Raw genomic sequence first — 15316 nt, 5'->3', positions numbered from 1 at the left:
TACTCAATACGGAGCCCTGTGGGACCCCATTCTGCTGGATATGGGGGGAACTATGGGAGGCACCAACTTAGACACGGCAAGTACGAAGCGACAGGAAATTCTGGATAACAATCAGGAGCAGCCCTCAGAGACCCCACTCGTATAATGTGGCAAGGATATGATGTCACCAGGTGGTGTCATAGGGCTTTCGTAAATCAAAAAAGACGGCAACCAGGTGTTGGTATCCAGAAAAGGCTGTTCAGATGGCAGACTCGAGTGACGCAAGATTATCAGTGGTAGAGCGAACCTGGGGGGAGCCACCCTGACTTAGAGCCAGTGGGCCACGTGACTCAAGGACCCAACCCAATCACCAACACACCATACATTCCAGCAGCATATAAAGAACGTTGGTGAGGCTGATGGGCTGATAGCTAGCCACATCAAGTGGGTTTTTACCGGGTTTGAGCACCTGAATTATGGTGCTCTCCTGCCATTGTGATGGAAAGACGCCATCGCACCATATCCAACTGAATATGACGAGAATATGTTGCTTGTAGTCAGATAATAGATGTTTAATTATCTGACTTTGGATCTGAGCTGGCTCAGGAGTTGCGTCGGGGCAATGTGCAAGGGCAGTGAGGAGCTCCCACTCTGTAAATGGGGCGTTATAGGATTCACTGTGGCATTTAGCGAACAAGAAGACTTTCCCTTCCAGCCATCGTTTGAGGGTGTGAAAGACTGGGGGGGGGGGGGGGGGGTAATTCTCCGACGCAGAGGCTCAAGCATAGTGCACAACAAAGTGCTCAGCAATTGCATTTGCATCAGCAGATAACACACTATTTATGTTAACACCGGGAAAACCTGTTGGGGTCTGGTACCCGTAAACACGTTTGATCTGTGCCCAGACTTGGGAAGGTGACATATGGCACCCAATGGTTGAGACATATCTCTCCCAGCGCTCCTGCCTCCATCGTTTGATAAGCTGGCTGAGAGGTGACTGGGGTTGGCAGAACTGATGGGGCTAGAACTGTTGTAGCGGCGGCATAAGGTGATGTCATGTGTACAGGGTGTAGCTGTTCAAATTTCCTCTTAGCCTCAGTGTACGTCAGTTGGTCCAGGGTCTTTTACTCCATTATTTTCCTTTCTTTCTGGAGAATTCTGCAGTCTGGCGAGCAAGGCAAATGGTGCTCTCCACAGCTGACACAGATCGGAGGCAGGGCACATGGAGTATTGGGATGTGATGAGCGTCCGCAATCTTGACATGTGACGCTGAAAGTACAGCAAGAAGACATATGACCGAACTTCCAGCTTTTAAAGCACCGCATCACAGCAGTAGACCATCACATTGACCATCTCGGGTAATGTATCACCCTCAAAGTCCAAGACGAAGGCACCGGTGGCAACTTTGTTATCTCTCAGGCCCTGGTGGACACGCCGAACAAAATTTACACCTCGCCATTCTAAATTAGCACGCAGCTCATCATCAGACTGCAAAAGAAGGTCCCTGTGGAAGATAATACCCTGGACCATATTTAAGCTATTATGGGGCGTGATGGTTACAGAAACATCCTCCAGATTGTCACAAGCGAGTAACACCCATGACTGGACAGAGGATGCTGTTTTGATCATGACTGACCCAGATATCATTGTCCTGTAAATGCTCTATAAAAAAACTGAGGCTTCATTGTCACGAAAGATTCACCATCAGCTCTCAAACATACAAGGTACCGGGACGAATAAGAGCCGCTGTCATCCTTAGCCTGACGTTCCTCCCATGGTGCATGGTGTGGCCGGGAAGGGGAACCATTTGGGGTTGCACTTCTGTGTGTTGGATTGAGCCTGTGAATGCTTAGTGACTGCTGGTGTTCGACCACCAGCAAGAGATGATGTACTACCCTCCATCATGTGTAATCCACCCTGACGCCACCCACTCTGACTAGGGGCCCTCCCCATGGGCATCACCCAGCTGCAGCAAAGGCCACCTGGCAGGATGGCCATTGCCATGGGTCTCAATGCCCCAGGGAGATGGGCATCTACTCCATGGCATATGTGGGAAGTTAATGGCACAGGCATCAGCAGAGCGATCCCTGTGTTATCATGGGGCTACAACCAACAGGGTACATAGCGGCCCCACCACAACAGATTGACTACCGTGATGGATATCAGGTGCAACCAAGCAACAAGTCCATTATCATAGTCACTATAGAAAACGATACTGCACAACTGATGGAAAAATACACAGCTAGGAGTGGGACTTCATCCAACAGTTGGACAATCAGCAGAAGTGCAGATCCATATCGACGAAGGATGTGATAGGTCACAGCGTATGATGGACACGATGCACCATCTAAGGCGCCCTTCCCCAGTTGGTCCCCTCTTTGGGAAAATTTTGAAAACATGTAGGTCAAACCCTACAGGGGACCATCTCAAAGACCGAAACATGTGAGACTCCTTTTGTCGCCTCTTACGACAGGCAGGAATACCTTGGGCCTTTTCTAACCCCCGGACCCAGGGCCTTTTCTAACCCCCGGACCCACAGACTGAGTCACTTTTGTGTACTGGCAATGTTTCCACTCTATAGAGGCCCGCTTGGTTTTGGATGTGTATGCCCATGAATCATCCCCAGTGACGAATTCTTTGAATTCTTTCAGCAACTCATGCCCTTCTGTGGTGTAACACGTTAAGTGATCCAAGCTTGTCATTATTCGCTGGCTGTTGCATTTGTCTGTCAGGTTCTTAGGCACCCAGCAAGCACTACCATTACAAAAGTTCAATGTATCATACACCACACCATAGGAAATGACGAACTGCTGTGGTAAGGTTCATAGTTACACACGCCAGTTGTTCAAAAATGCTGCCTCCTCAATGGCTCCAGCATTCTGCATGGTTGCTACTGTTACCAGTTGCCTGGAGCATGGTGAAACACTAAGGTTCACATGGACCTCCTGAAAGAATGAACACCACCTGAAGAACATTGATACGGTCTATACAGTCGACCTTATGCATGCCATGCATGGCCCTACAAATTTCACTCAGTTCATTCTGTTTGGCAAACAAATATAAAATTACATTTTGCTGCTCTTCACAAGTTTACAACAGTAATATGTGAGCCACGTTCATTTCATAGTTCAGGTCTCTCTAACTACAGCTGCATATGAAAATGAAATACCCACTGCAGTACAAACTTCAAACTATATTGTTGTGAAATTTCAACACTCCAGTTGCAATACCAGGAGAGAAAAAAGTTATTGTGCGTTACTTACTGATCTCCCTCATAGATTTGGGAACATAATTACTGATTATTTCACCCTAAACCCCTGAACAAAATGGTGTAGCCAAATTACTGAAGCTGCATGTTCAATGGTGAATTCAAGTAAAATACCAAAAGGACTGGACACAAGCTTACAATACAACAGTTTACACTACCTGATCAAAAAGTGAAGCACCCAGAAGAGGAGAAAAAAGCCAAAAGACTTCATGGATTGAGGCAGAATGTAATTTTATTGCATTGATAACAATGAGTCAAATTTACAAAGCATTTGGTAGTATGAACGCATGTGTCAGTATGATGTTCATCCCCTTTGATGCAGTCAGTAAAGGTGTCATATAAAGCCATTGTATCCTCTCCTGAGGCAAGTTGGCACATAAATGTTTATATCCTGGATACTGGCACCGAGACAGAATTGACATCCAATCTGGTCCCACAAATGCTCTATCAGGGACAGGTCTGGGGATCCTGCTAGCCATGAGAGCACCTCAACATCATGCAGACAATTCATAGAGAATTGTGCCATGTGGACCAGCACTGTCCTGTCGAAAAATGGCACTTTTATACTGTCACATGAGAGGTAACACATAAGGATGCAGGATATCTGAGATATATCAGTTTGTTGTCAGATTTTTCGCAATCACTACCATTTGTAACCAGATGGCTCCCCACACCATAACGAGAGTAAAACTGCTGTGTCCTACAGAACATGAGAAGACTGGGACCTCGACCCAAATCACCACAATACTAGTCAATAAATCATGTGAGGTATTTGAGAACCACGATTTACCACTGAATACAATGCAACACCACTGACAAGCAGTCCATGCTTCCTGTTCACGGCACCACAGCAAATGCAGCTGTTTGTGTTGCAACGTTAACGGCACCATGGGATCGTCAGTCCCCAGTTGGGCTGCCACTAGTCTGATCATTGGTGCAGGATGACACAGAATGTTGCAGGGAATCCATTACTTATTTTTGGAGGAAAGCTGCAGATTTCGAAGATGCTACAGTGCACTTCGTGCCTAATACTGCAAACCTCTGTTGTGGCGGTCAGATGTGTTCGACCAGATCCTTGACAACAAATATGACCACTCTCGTATTTTCATGCAGTCCAACAATGGGCCACTGTCACATCCGAATGCCCCACAAATCTGGCTATTGCAAGATTTGACATGCAGGCCAAATGAAGGCACACAATAAGGTCCGTTTCTAACTCTGGCATGCCTCCGTGTCACTCAGTGTCCGATACCATTCACACCCCTCATCTGTTATACAACCTGCCAGGCCCGGTAACAATACTAAACCCTAACCACACTAATACACTCTGGTGGCCCTTCTACCTGTCACAGAGAATTGCAGCTTTAAGCATTCACATACCCACCAGTGATTGGCATGTGTAGAAAACTTTGTACACATCCAACCATTTCATCTGGGTACTTCACTTCTTTTGTCAGGCAATGTATATCATAAATTTTACTTTAAGTTCCTCAGTTCCAGACAAATCCCCTTACCAACTACAATACAATCAACCAGAAGAAAAGTGGTGTATTCAGAAAAATACTTTATTAGTCAAGATTGCAAGTCTAATTTTTTTATTGTCAACTGCTTTTTAATACATATCAATTATCCATCTACAGATCACAATTTTTTCTACATACATCACCAATTGGCAAGACACATCATCCTATTTTTGTTTATGCTGCACTGCTTATTATGCAACCCAAGTTTATGACATCACTGAGTGCCATGTATAACAAAAATAAAAGTCAATCAATCTCCACATGTGCATAATGAGAATATACCACATGGATATTTTACTCTGAAGATGCACCACCAGGATAAATGTATAATGTTGACTCCATTATCTGAGACTTTCACATTTACTGTGCAAGCCTGTTAAGTACGCTACACATGTAAATGTACACAACAATGGTTGCTCATGATACACAGTTATCTGCAAACAAGGAAGATCCCACAGTATGGAAACTAACGGTCCTCTGCCTGCTTTGACATTGGCACTTCCTTGTTTACAAATAATTGTATCATGAGCAACCAATGCTATTTATTTATTTATTTACACGTCAAGTTCCGTAGGACCAAATTGAGGAGCAAATCTCCAAGGTCATGGAACGTGTCACTACATGAATTTACAACATAAAAAGTAATAACAGATAAAAATAAATGTTCATGAACCTGAAAAAAGTCAGTCCATAAGTTTAAGTCAACACTATCAGCAATACAATAAGAATCAGCTTAATTTTTCAAGGAACTCCTCGACAGAATAGAAGGAGTGACCAATGAGGAAACTCTTCAGTTTCGATTTGAAAGCGCATGGATTACTGCTAAGATTTTTGAATTTGAGTGGCAGCTTATTGAAAATGGATGCACCAGTATACTGCACACCTTTTTGCACAAGGGTTAAGGAAGTCTGATCCAAATGGAGGTTTGATTTCTGCCGAATATTAACCGAGTGAAAGCTGCTTATTCTTGGAAATAAACTAATATTGGTAACAAGAAACGACAATAAGGAATATCCATATTGAGAGGCCAATGTCAAAATACCCAGACTCGTGAACAGAGGTCGACAAGAGGTTCACGAACTCACACCACCCATTGCCCGAACCACCCATTTCAGAGCCAAAAATATCCTTCTAAAATGGGAAGAGTTACCTCAAAATATAATACTATACGGCGTAAGTGAATGAAAATAAGCAAAGTAGACTAATTTACATGTCGAAGTATCACTCACTTTTGATACCGTTCGAATAGTGAAAATGGCAGTATTAAGTCTTTGAACAAGATCCTGAACATGGGCTTTCCACGACAGTTTACTATCTATCTGAACACCTAGAAATTTGAACTGTTCAGTTTCACTAATCATATGCCCATTCTATGAGATTAAAACGTCAGGTTTTGTTGAATTGTGCGCTGGAAACTGTAAAAACTGAGTCTTACTGTGATTTAGCGTTAGTTTATTTTCTACAAGCCATGAACTGAGGTCATGTACTTCACTACTTGTAACCGAGTCAGTGTTGCACACAACATCCTTTACTACCAAGAAACAGAAATATTTTAGAGTTACCCATGTTACTAGAGGGCATATCATTTATATAAATAAGGAACAGGAGCGGCCCCAACACTGGTCCCTGCCCCCCCCCCCCCCCCACTTGACAGTACCCCACTCAGATCCCACATCACAGCCGTTATTAACATTGTGAATAATGACCTTTTGCTGCCTGTTGCTAAAGTAAGAGGTGAACCAATTGTGAGCTACTACCCTTATTCCGTAATGGTCCAACTTCTGGAGCAATATTGTGAGATCAACACAGTCAAATGCCTTTGTTAAATCAAAAAATACGCCAAGTGTTCAAAGCTTTTTGTTTAGCCCATCCAGTACCTCACAAAGAAAAGAGAATATAGCATTTTCAGTTGTCAAACGACTCCTAAAGCCGAACTGTACATTTGATAGTAAATCGTGTAATATAAAATGATCAATTAACCTTACATACACAGACTTTTCGATAACTTTTACAAAACTAAAATTATCTACATTATCCCTTTCTCCCTGCTTACATTCGCTTGAGAAATGTACTTAGTAACAAACTAACACAGTGAATACAAAAGTCTCTGATAATGGATTCCACATTATACATTTATTCTGATGTTGTGTCTTCAGAATAGCATGCCTGTCAGTTATGTTCTCACTATGTATGTGTTGAGGATTTTTTTTTTCTTTGTTATGCATGGCACTCAACAATCTCCTAAACTTTGGTTATATAATAAGCAATGCAGCTTAAACAAAATTATGACATGTCTTGCCAATTGGTGGTGTACACTAAACAAAACAAAAGTGTGATCTGAAGACGGCTAATTAATGCAACTAAGACTAGTTATCACTTAAAAAATTACACTTGTGATCTTGAATAATAAAGTGTTTTTATTTAAACCACAACTTTTAACAAACAGATCACTTTATTTCCAATTTGACTATATCAAATAAGAACAGTAGGAAAACTATCACCGCAGAATATTTGGCACATGTTGCTATATTCATATAAACTAACATCCCCATTCGAACTACGATGACAAGATGTTTTAGACAACCTACTGGGTATTTTAATCACAAAGATGGATTTACAGTCTGGATTCCTTCTAAAAAGGATGTACTCATAAGTCACAACATAAATTTTAGGTCAGAATTAGTTCACAGTTTCCATAGTGATCACACTGAATTCTATATTTCTCAGCAACAATTCCCAGATCTAAAATGGACAGATGTGGTACCTGAAGTAGAAGGGCAAAAGTCAAAGGCAGTTTGGTTTTGGCGAAAGTGAAGGAAGTCAAGTATTAAGTCACTAAAAAAGAATCAACAAAATTCTTTAAAGCAGAAGACTGTCAATTTTCTAAAGAAGATATAGTGGAGAAAAGAAGAAAACTTGTTTATCATAAGAAAAGTTGATGTTGATAAAGATCCAAACTGTTTTTCTGATGTATTGCAGTTGAATTAGATGGAAAAAGAGAAGTAAGCTATTAATGAAGAGATCTGATCACTTATGAGAAACAAGAGGTGTTAGTTGAACATCCTGACATTTATGTATTGCAGAATTGAAAAATTGTGGCTCATTGAAGTAATTGCCCCAAATCCTGTCTGGTGGTAAAGGGTATACTCAGGATGGTAGAATTGATTGTGAAGATGAATTTATTTCTGTTTCACATTATGACACCGTCTGAATGTTGCTAGCAAAACCTGCTTCACAGAAGATGCTGTAAAATATTTTGATGTTAAGACAGGTTTTTTAAACCGAATACTTGTATATGAAGTATATATGGAACAACCAGAGCTTTCAAAGATAACACAGATTGAGTGTGTCTCTTGAACAAGAGTTTTTGTGGAGTCAAGCAAACATCACACAGCAGGAACAACAGTTTTTTAGATGTCAGAGAGAACATGGGTTTTCAGAACAATGGAGCAAATCCTTATTTGTTTAATCAGGAACAAAATGAAAATATACTTCCTGTAGCAATTTATGTCGATGGCCTAATTGTGGGCAGTGATGAGGAAGAAACTAAAGCTTCATTTCATACATTTCACGGTGAATTTGATATAACAGATAACCTTGGTAGTTTCCTTGGAATAAAAATAAAGCAATCTGAAGATGGAGTGAGTATGTAAGCGAAGAAAAAATTCTGAATATCATCAACAATCAAAACACATAGAGGTCCGACACTTCCATGCCCATGAAAGATTTCTGAATGGGGAAATTATGTTTGAACATACAGATGGAAAGAACCAGTTGGCTGATCTGACAAAGCCACTTGTATGAGTTCAGTTTAATTTGTTACAGGCAGAGACTTTTCTTTATCCCACAGTATTTTAAAATATCCTTGACTTTTATACAAACTCTTTATAATATATTTTTCTAGCCTACTAAATGCTCTGTATCCTGCAAATAAGTCATTCTTAAATTCTGCTGATCAGACTTAAAAAATATGTTTACACAACATTCCACTCAAGACTTTCCAGTAATACAGGACTCTTCTTCCACCATATATTTATTACTCTTTTCTTCCTAATTTTACCGTACTGATGAACATACTCATTACTTGGCTGTATCACTAGGCTATAGTTTATCACATTAAACACTACTTGTAACACTAATGTTAATTTCCTCTGAATGTGTTTTTTCTATTTTGATGTAGGTCATGTTTCTACAGATTTTCGTGTTGTTTAAATTCTGTTTTTGTAGCTCAATAAATATGACTGATATGAAGCATGTACCAAGCAGTCATTTATACCATCCAACATCAAAGCTTTCATTTTGTACTTAATAAATGTTTAAATACGTATCTTCAGCTACCCTGTAGACAGGAATTTGAAGCAATTAGTAATACATTTCTATAGATTATACATACAACTGTACATGCTACATGCTTTCTGGTCAGTTCACTCACAATAAGTGAAGGGGAATAACCATCACATATATTCAGATATTCAGCTGTAAATAAAGCAAATGGATGTGTAATTTTTCTTGCAATGAGACTCCTCCAGGAATACTGGACAAATAAATGGAATTACCATCTGACATCCCAAGAGTATAAAAAGAATGGAGATGGGAATTACCACAGGCTTCTTTGACTGGTACAAGGTTGAACACAAATTTTGTAGTGTTCCCTACCCCGCCCTTCCTCCCACTTTTATGTTTCATGTTTTATGTATGTACATATTATGCACAAGAAAATCTCCATGGAAATTCATCTATTATCTACGACAATTTTTATGAATTTACCTCAAAGTTTTAGGTTTTACAGTAAAAACATGAACCTGCTCTGGAAATTAGTTTTACAGAGTTAGTGAAGGCAAAATTATACAAATAACTCTCACAGAGGCATATAAGCAATCATCTGCTCACACTCCATCCCAGAATGCAACCAACAAACCTTATAGGCTGTATTGTACAGTAAGAATTACTGTCACACACTTTGTAGTGATTCGTATACAATCAATGGCAACACCACATGACTACACCAGTTCATTATATATTGGTGACTGATTCAGTCAGCACCAGTTAGTAGGACTCAGAGTGCTGCTTACCCTTATTTATTGAACTATCTGTAATGTAAATTCCCACAGACTTTTGCATTTTCTCAGCAGGTTTTAGTCTGGGAAACTATTTCATGTGATCATAGTCCATTGTATTCTCCATGTTCCATTACCGTTGCCTCTGAGAAGCTGTAACACCCATGTGTGGACATTGTGCTGATTTTACTGTTTCTGAATTAAACTGACAGAGACCGACATACATTACTCCACAGCAAGTACAGTGCTAAAAACATGTAAAGGTCCAAGACCAAAATCTTCCTCACTCATGCCCTCATTTTCCATGCATGTAACATTTATTAACTGTTTGATATCACTTCATGAACTCAAAACCTAACACTCACCTTTCAACCAAACCTAAACTTTGGGCTATGCTACAGATCAGTATGTCAGCACATCTAAGTTTTTGTATTAGCATTCACTGGCTTTGTAACTAACAACCAAACTGTCATTGCATACAGTCCTACTGTTCATATACCTTGATAGATTTCTTCAAATTCATGCGTTCAGATATGTTTACAAATCGAGCAGAATCCATCACAGTTCAAAAAAGGAGTAATAATGCCCGTAACTGCAGTACTAAATCTAAAAAAATAATTTACCTAACTACGCGTAAAGAGTATACATATCGTCCATCTAAGAGGCATTCTTGCAACGCAGACTTACAATATTTTAATTAAACTCATCATTAAATTCACAGACGAAAGTACGTAATGATTATCTTCTTTACAGTTTATAGGCATACGATTTGTAGTTGAGCAGAAGTAAGAAAACGTCACCATACATATGAATGACTTGCAAATGTTCACGAAACTATCAGATTAATTTAAAAGTGATATCACTGGGCAACACCTACGGCCATAAAAAAAAGAGGAAATATAATATGGTAAAAAATTGTGTCTTATAGATATGTTCGCTCGTAACTTAGGCTATCCTGAGTAAGATATTTTTTCCGCGCAATTACCTTCCACATACGATCACAGTGTAAAAGCCAGACACCAATACAGGCTATATGGCTTTATCGATCAGACAACAACGCTTACCTGCCACACGGTGGACTCAAACGCTTGAGTGATTTTTCATCCTGTCTGAAATACCACTAATTTTAATCAAGCACAACTTACCGTTACTGACATCTGTTGCAGGAACATTTGCTGAAAACGTAGAAAGAACGAGTTCATTTGCGCTGTTAACATCAGAATCGTCCATATTATCAACATCACCTCTGTACATCACAAACACTTCCCCAACATGAGTTTCACCTGTCAAAATATGTCAACACACTCAGCCAAAGAGATAGAACACCATAGATAGGCAACTCCACGTCCAGGGTGAAATAAATTGGATCACGGAAGTACGTTTGGTCAAAGATAACATAACAGTCGCTACACTCCTTTCCTCGTTTTCGTTACCCCCCCCCCCCCCCCCCCCCAACCACACTCACACACTAAAACACACCAACAAACCGATAGTAGCACAGCAAGCGCCATGGTTGGTTTGTGGGATCGAAGGGACCAGACTGCTAGGGCCATCGGCCCCTTTTTCCAAAATCTTCAAACACCCACAAAAAATAAAAACGAACAATGGAGACGACACAGGACAAGAAAGACTCAAACAGAGACCACACAAAAAGGAATTAAAAGTCACACAGAGTGTGACAGTGGTTGGCCGACCATAGAGACAAAAAGGGAAAAGGCAACCACCAAGAAACACACTAAAAAACTCAGTCTAAAATCGTAGGCCATAGGCCAGACTCAACACAAAATATAGACAAACACTTAGATAAAGTGATAAAAGCCTCCTGCACGAATAAAACGCAAAACTAAGCCTGCCATGGCAGTGTTATCCGTTAAAAGTGCAGGGAGCGTATCAGGCAGCGCAAACGTCTGCCTGAGAGCAGTTAAAAGGGGACAGGCCATCAGAACGTGGACCACCGTCAAGGCCAATCCGCAGCGATATAGAGGCGGGTCCTCATGGCGCAGTAAATGACTGTGTGTCAAGTGGGTGTGGCCAGTGCGGAGTCGACAAAGGACAACTGATTCCCTGCGAGTGGCTCGCATGGATGACCGCCACACATTCGTCATCTCCTTGATAGGATGGAGTTTGTTTGGTGTGGTCAGGTTGCACCAACCAGTGTCCCAAAATTTGAAAATTTTGCTGCGTAAGACTGCTCGCAAATCAGTCTCCGGGAGGCCAATGTTCAGAGACGGTTTACTGGTGGCCTGTTTGGCCAGGCAGTCAACATGTTCATTGCCAGGTATCCCTACATGGCCTGGGGTCCACACAAAGACCACAGAGCGGCCGCAATGGGCAAGAGTATGGAAGGACTCCTGGATAGCCGTCACCAGACGAGAGCGAGGGAAACACTGGTCGATAGCTTGTAAACTGCTCAGGGAGTCGCTACAGATAATGAAGGAGTCACCTGAGCAGGAGCGGACATACTCTAGGGCACGAAAAACGGCGACCAGCACAGCAGTGAAAATGCTGCAGCCAGCCGGCAATGAGTGTCGTCGGTAATGGTCCCCTAGAGTGAGAGCGTACCTGACACGACCAGCAACCATCGAACCGTCAGTGTAAACAACACTAGAGCCCTGAGACATGGCAATGATGGAAAGAAAGCAGCGGCGGAAGGCCCCAGAGGGACTGAGTCCTTCGGGCCCTGTGCCAATTCAAGCAGAAGGCAAGGGCGGGGCACACACCACGGGAGTGTATGCAAAGGGGCCCGGAAAGGAAGTGGAAGAGGGAAAACGCCAAGCCTGGAGAGAAGCTCTCTGACGCAGACCACGATCGTACAAACCGACCGGGGCCGACATTCTGGGAGACGGACGACCGACTGAGGGAACAGGAAATGATAATTAGGACGCCCGGGCAAGGTACAAACGTGTGTAGCATAAGCAGCCAGTAAACGTTGGCGCCGTAACTGCAGTACAGGAACACCTGCCTCCACAAGTATGCTGTTCACAGGGCTGGTCCAGAAAGCTCCAGTGGCAAGTTGGATCGGGCTGTGAAGGATGGGGTCCAGCACCCGCAACACAGAAGGGGGTACTGAATCATAAGCCAGGCTCCCATAATCCAGACGGGACTGTCTTAACGCCTGGTAGAGCCGTAAGAGGGTAAATCGGTCGGCGCCCCAGCTGGTGTGGCTCAAGCATTGCAGAGCATTAAGATACCGCCAGCACATCTGTTTAAGCTGCCGAATATGAGGGAGCCAAGTCAATCAGGCATCAAAAACCACACCCAAAAACCGATGTGTCTCCACCACAGCAAGATGTTTGCCGGCAAGATAAAGCTGAGGCTCAGGGTGAACTGTGCGTCGCCAGCAGAAATGCATAACGCAGGTATTGGTAGCCAAAAACTGGAAGCCATGCGCCACAGCCCAAGACTGCGCCTTGCTGATAGCACCCTGCAGCTAACGTTCAGCAGCTGCAATGCCAATGGAGCTGTAGTAGAGACAGACGTTCCCACTGCAGCAGCGAGCCCATTAATTGCAATTAAAAACAGGCAGACACTTAAGACAGATCCCTGTGGTACCCCATTCTCCTGAACTCGGGGGAACTATGGGAGGCCGCAACTTGCACGTGGAAGGTACAATGCGACAGAAAACTTCGTATGAAAATCGGCAGTGGACCCCGAAGACCCAAACCATGAAGTGTAGAGAGGATGTGACGTTGCCATGTCGTATCGTATGCCTTCTGCATGTCAAAAAAGACAGCGATGAGGTGCTGACGGCGGGCAAAGGCCGTACAGATGGCTGACTCCAGGCTCACCAAATTGTCGGCGGCAAAGGGGCCTTTACAGAACCCACCCTGAGAAGGAGCCAGAAGGCCCCGAGACTCGAGTACCCAACTCAACTGCCGGCTCACCATGTGTTCGAGCAACTTGCAAAGGACGTTGGTGAGGCTAATAGGGCGGTAGCTGTCCACCTCCAATGGGTTCTTGCCAGGCTTCAAAATGAGGATAACGATGCTTTCCCGCCATTACCACGGAAACTCATCCTCAACACAGATACAGTTGTAAAGGTAGAGGAGGCGTCCCTGGCAGTCCACTGAGAAGTGTTTTAGCATCTGACAGTGGATGTAATCAGGCCCGGGAGCTGTACCAGGGCAAGCGACTAGGGCACTTTGGAATTCCCACTCACTGAATGGAACATTGTAGGATTCAGGATGGCGCATGTGAAATGAAAGGCTCAAACTATCCAACCGCTCTTTCAGGCAGCGGAATGCCGGTGGGTAATTTGCAGAAGCGGAACTCAGAGCAAAATGTTCTGCTAAGTGGTTTGCAATTATGTCGGAGTCAGTACAAACTGCTCCATTCAGTGAGAGCGCAGGGACAGTGACAGGGGTCCGATAGCCATAGAGGCGCCTAATCTTGGCCCAAACCTGCGACAGAGAGATATGGAGGCCAATGGTGGAGACATACCGTTCCCAGCACTCCTGCTTGTGTTGGCAAATGATGCAGCGGGCCTGCGCACGCAGCCGTTTGAAGACGATGAGGTGTTCTATTGAGGGATGTCGCTTGTGACACTGGAGCATCCGCCGGCGATCTCAGGCGACCAACAATGCACAGTCCTCCGCCGAGGGGACCCAGAAGAACAGGGAATGGCAGATTCTGTGGCAGTAATGATGCGGGTGGTGACGGAGTGAACCACCACATCAATAGCGTCATTGGAAAGAGGCTCAATAGTGGCAATGGAGGAGAACAAGTCCCAGTCAGCCTTATTCATAGCACATCTGGAGGTGCGCCCAGAAGAGGGACGCTGTGGCAGTGACAGAAAGATCGGAAAGTGATCACTACTGCACAAGTCGTCATGCACACGCTATTGGACACACGGTAAGAGGCTAGGGCTGCAGATCGAGAGGTCAATGGCTGAGTACGTGCCATGCGCCACACTGAAATGTGTGAAGGCACCATCATTCAAAAGTGAAAGGTCGAGCTGTGCCAATACATGCTCAATGGTGGCGCCTCGGCCTGTTGCCACTGATCCACCCCACAGAGGGTTATGGGCGTCGCCCAGTAACAGAAAAGGGGGCAGCAATTGGGCTATCAGCGCAGCCAGGACATGCTGTGGGACATCACCATCTGGTGGAAGATACAGATTGCAGACAGTAACAACCTGAGGTGTCCACACCCGAACAGCGACAGCCTCTAAAGGTGTTTGTAGAGGGACAGACTCGCTGTGAAGGGAGTGAAGGACGTAGATGCAGATGCCACCGGATACCCTTTCATAAGCTACCCAGTTCCTATAATAACCCCAATAGCTATGGAGGGCGGGGGTTCGCATTGCCGGAAACCAGGTTTCTTGAAGAGCAATGCAGAGGAAAGGGTGAAGGCTGAGAAGTCGTCGGAGCTCCGCAAGATGGTGGAAGAAACCGCTGCAGTTCCACTGGAGGATGACATTGTTCATGATTGAGAAAGGCGTGAAGGGACTGGGGAGGCAGATTACGCTGCTGGGTCACTTGCTGAGTACC

General features: G+C 43.6%; 1 protein-coding gene across 2 annotated transcripts in view; it reads right to left on the bottom strand.

Annotated features, from left to right (window-relative positions):
• LOC124788160 (putative sodium-coupled neutral amino acid transporter 7) overlaps window positions 1–11122 on the bottom strand; it is a 46175-nt gene extending 35053 nt beyond the window's left edge. For both annotated transcript variants that reach the window (XM_047255313.1, XM_047255311.1), the window contains exon 1: window positions 10973–11122. In XM_047255313.1, coding sequence (XP_047111269.1) covers window positions 10973–11081 — 109 coding nt within the window. In that variant the 5' untranslated portion in view covers window positions 11082–11122. The remainder of the gene's footprint in view (window positions 1–10972) is intronic.
• Between the last annotated feature and the right edge of the window lie 4194 nt (window positions 11123–15316).

The sequence above is a fragment of the Schistocerca piceifrons genome, chromosome 3 (genome assembly GCF_021461385.2).
Source record: "Schistocerca piceifrons isolate TAMUIC-IGC-003096 chromosome 3, iqSchPice1.1, whole genome shotgun sequence".
Lineage (NCBI taxonomy): Eukaryota > Metazoa > Arthropoda > Insecta > Orthoptera > Acrididae > Schistocerca > Schistocerca piceifrons.
This window is presented reverse-complemented; position numbering and strand designations above follow the sequence as displayed.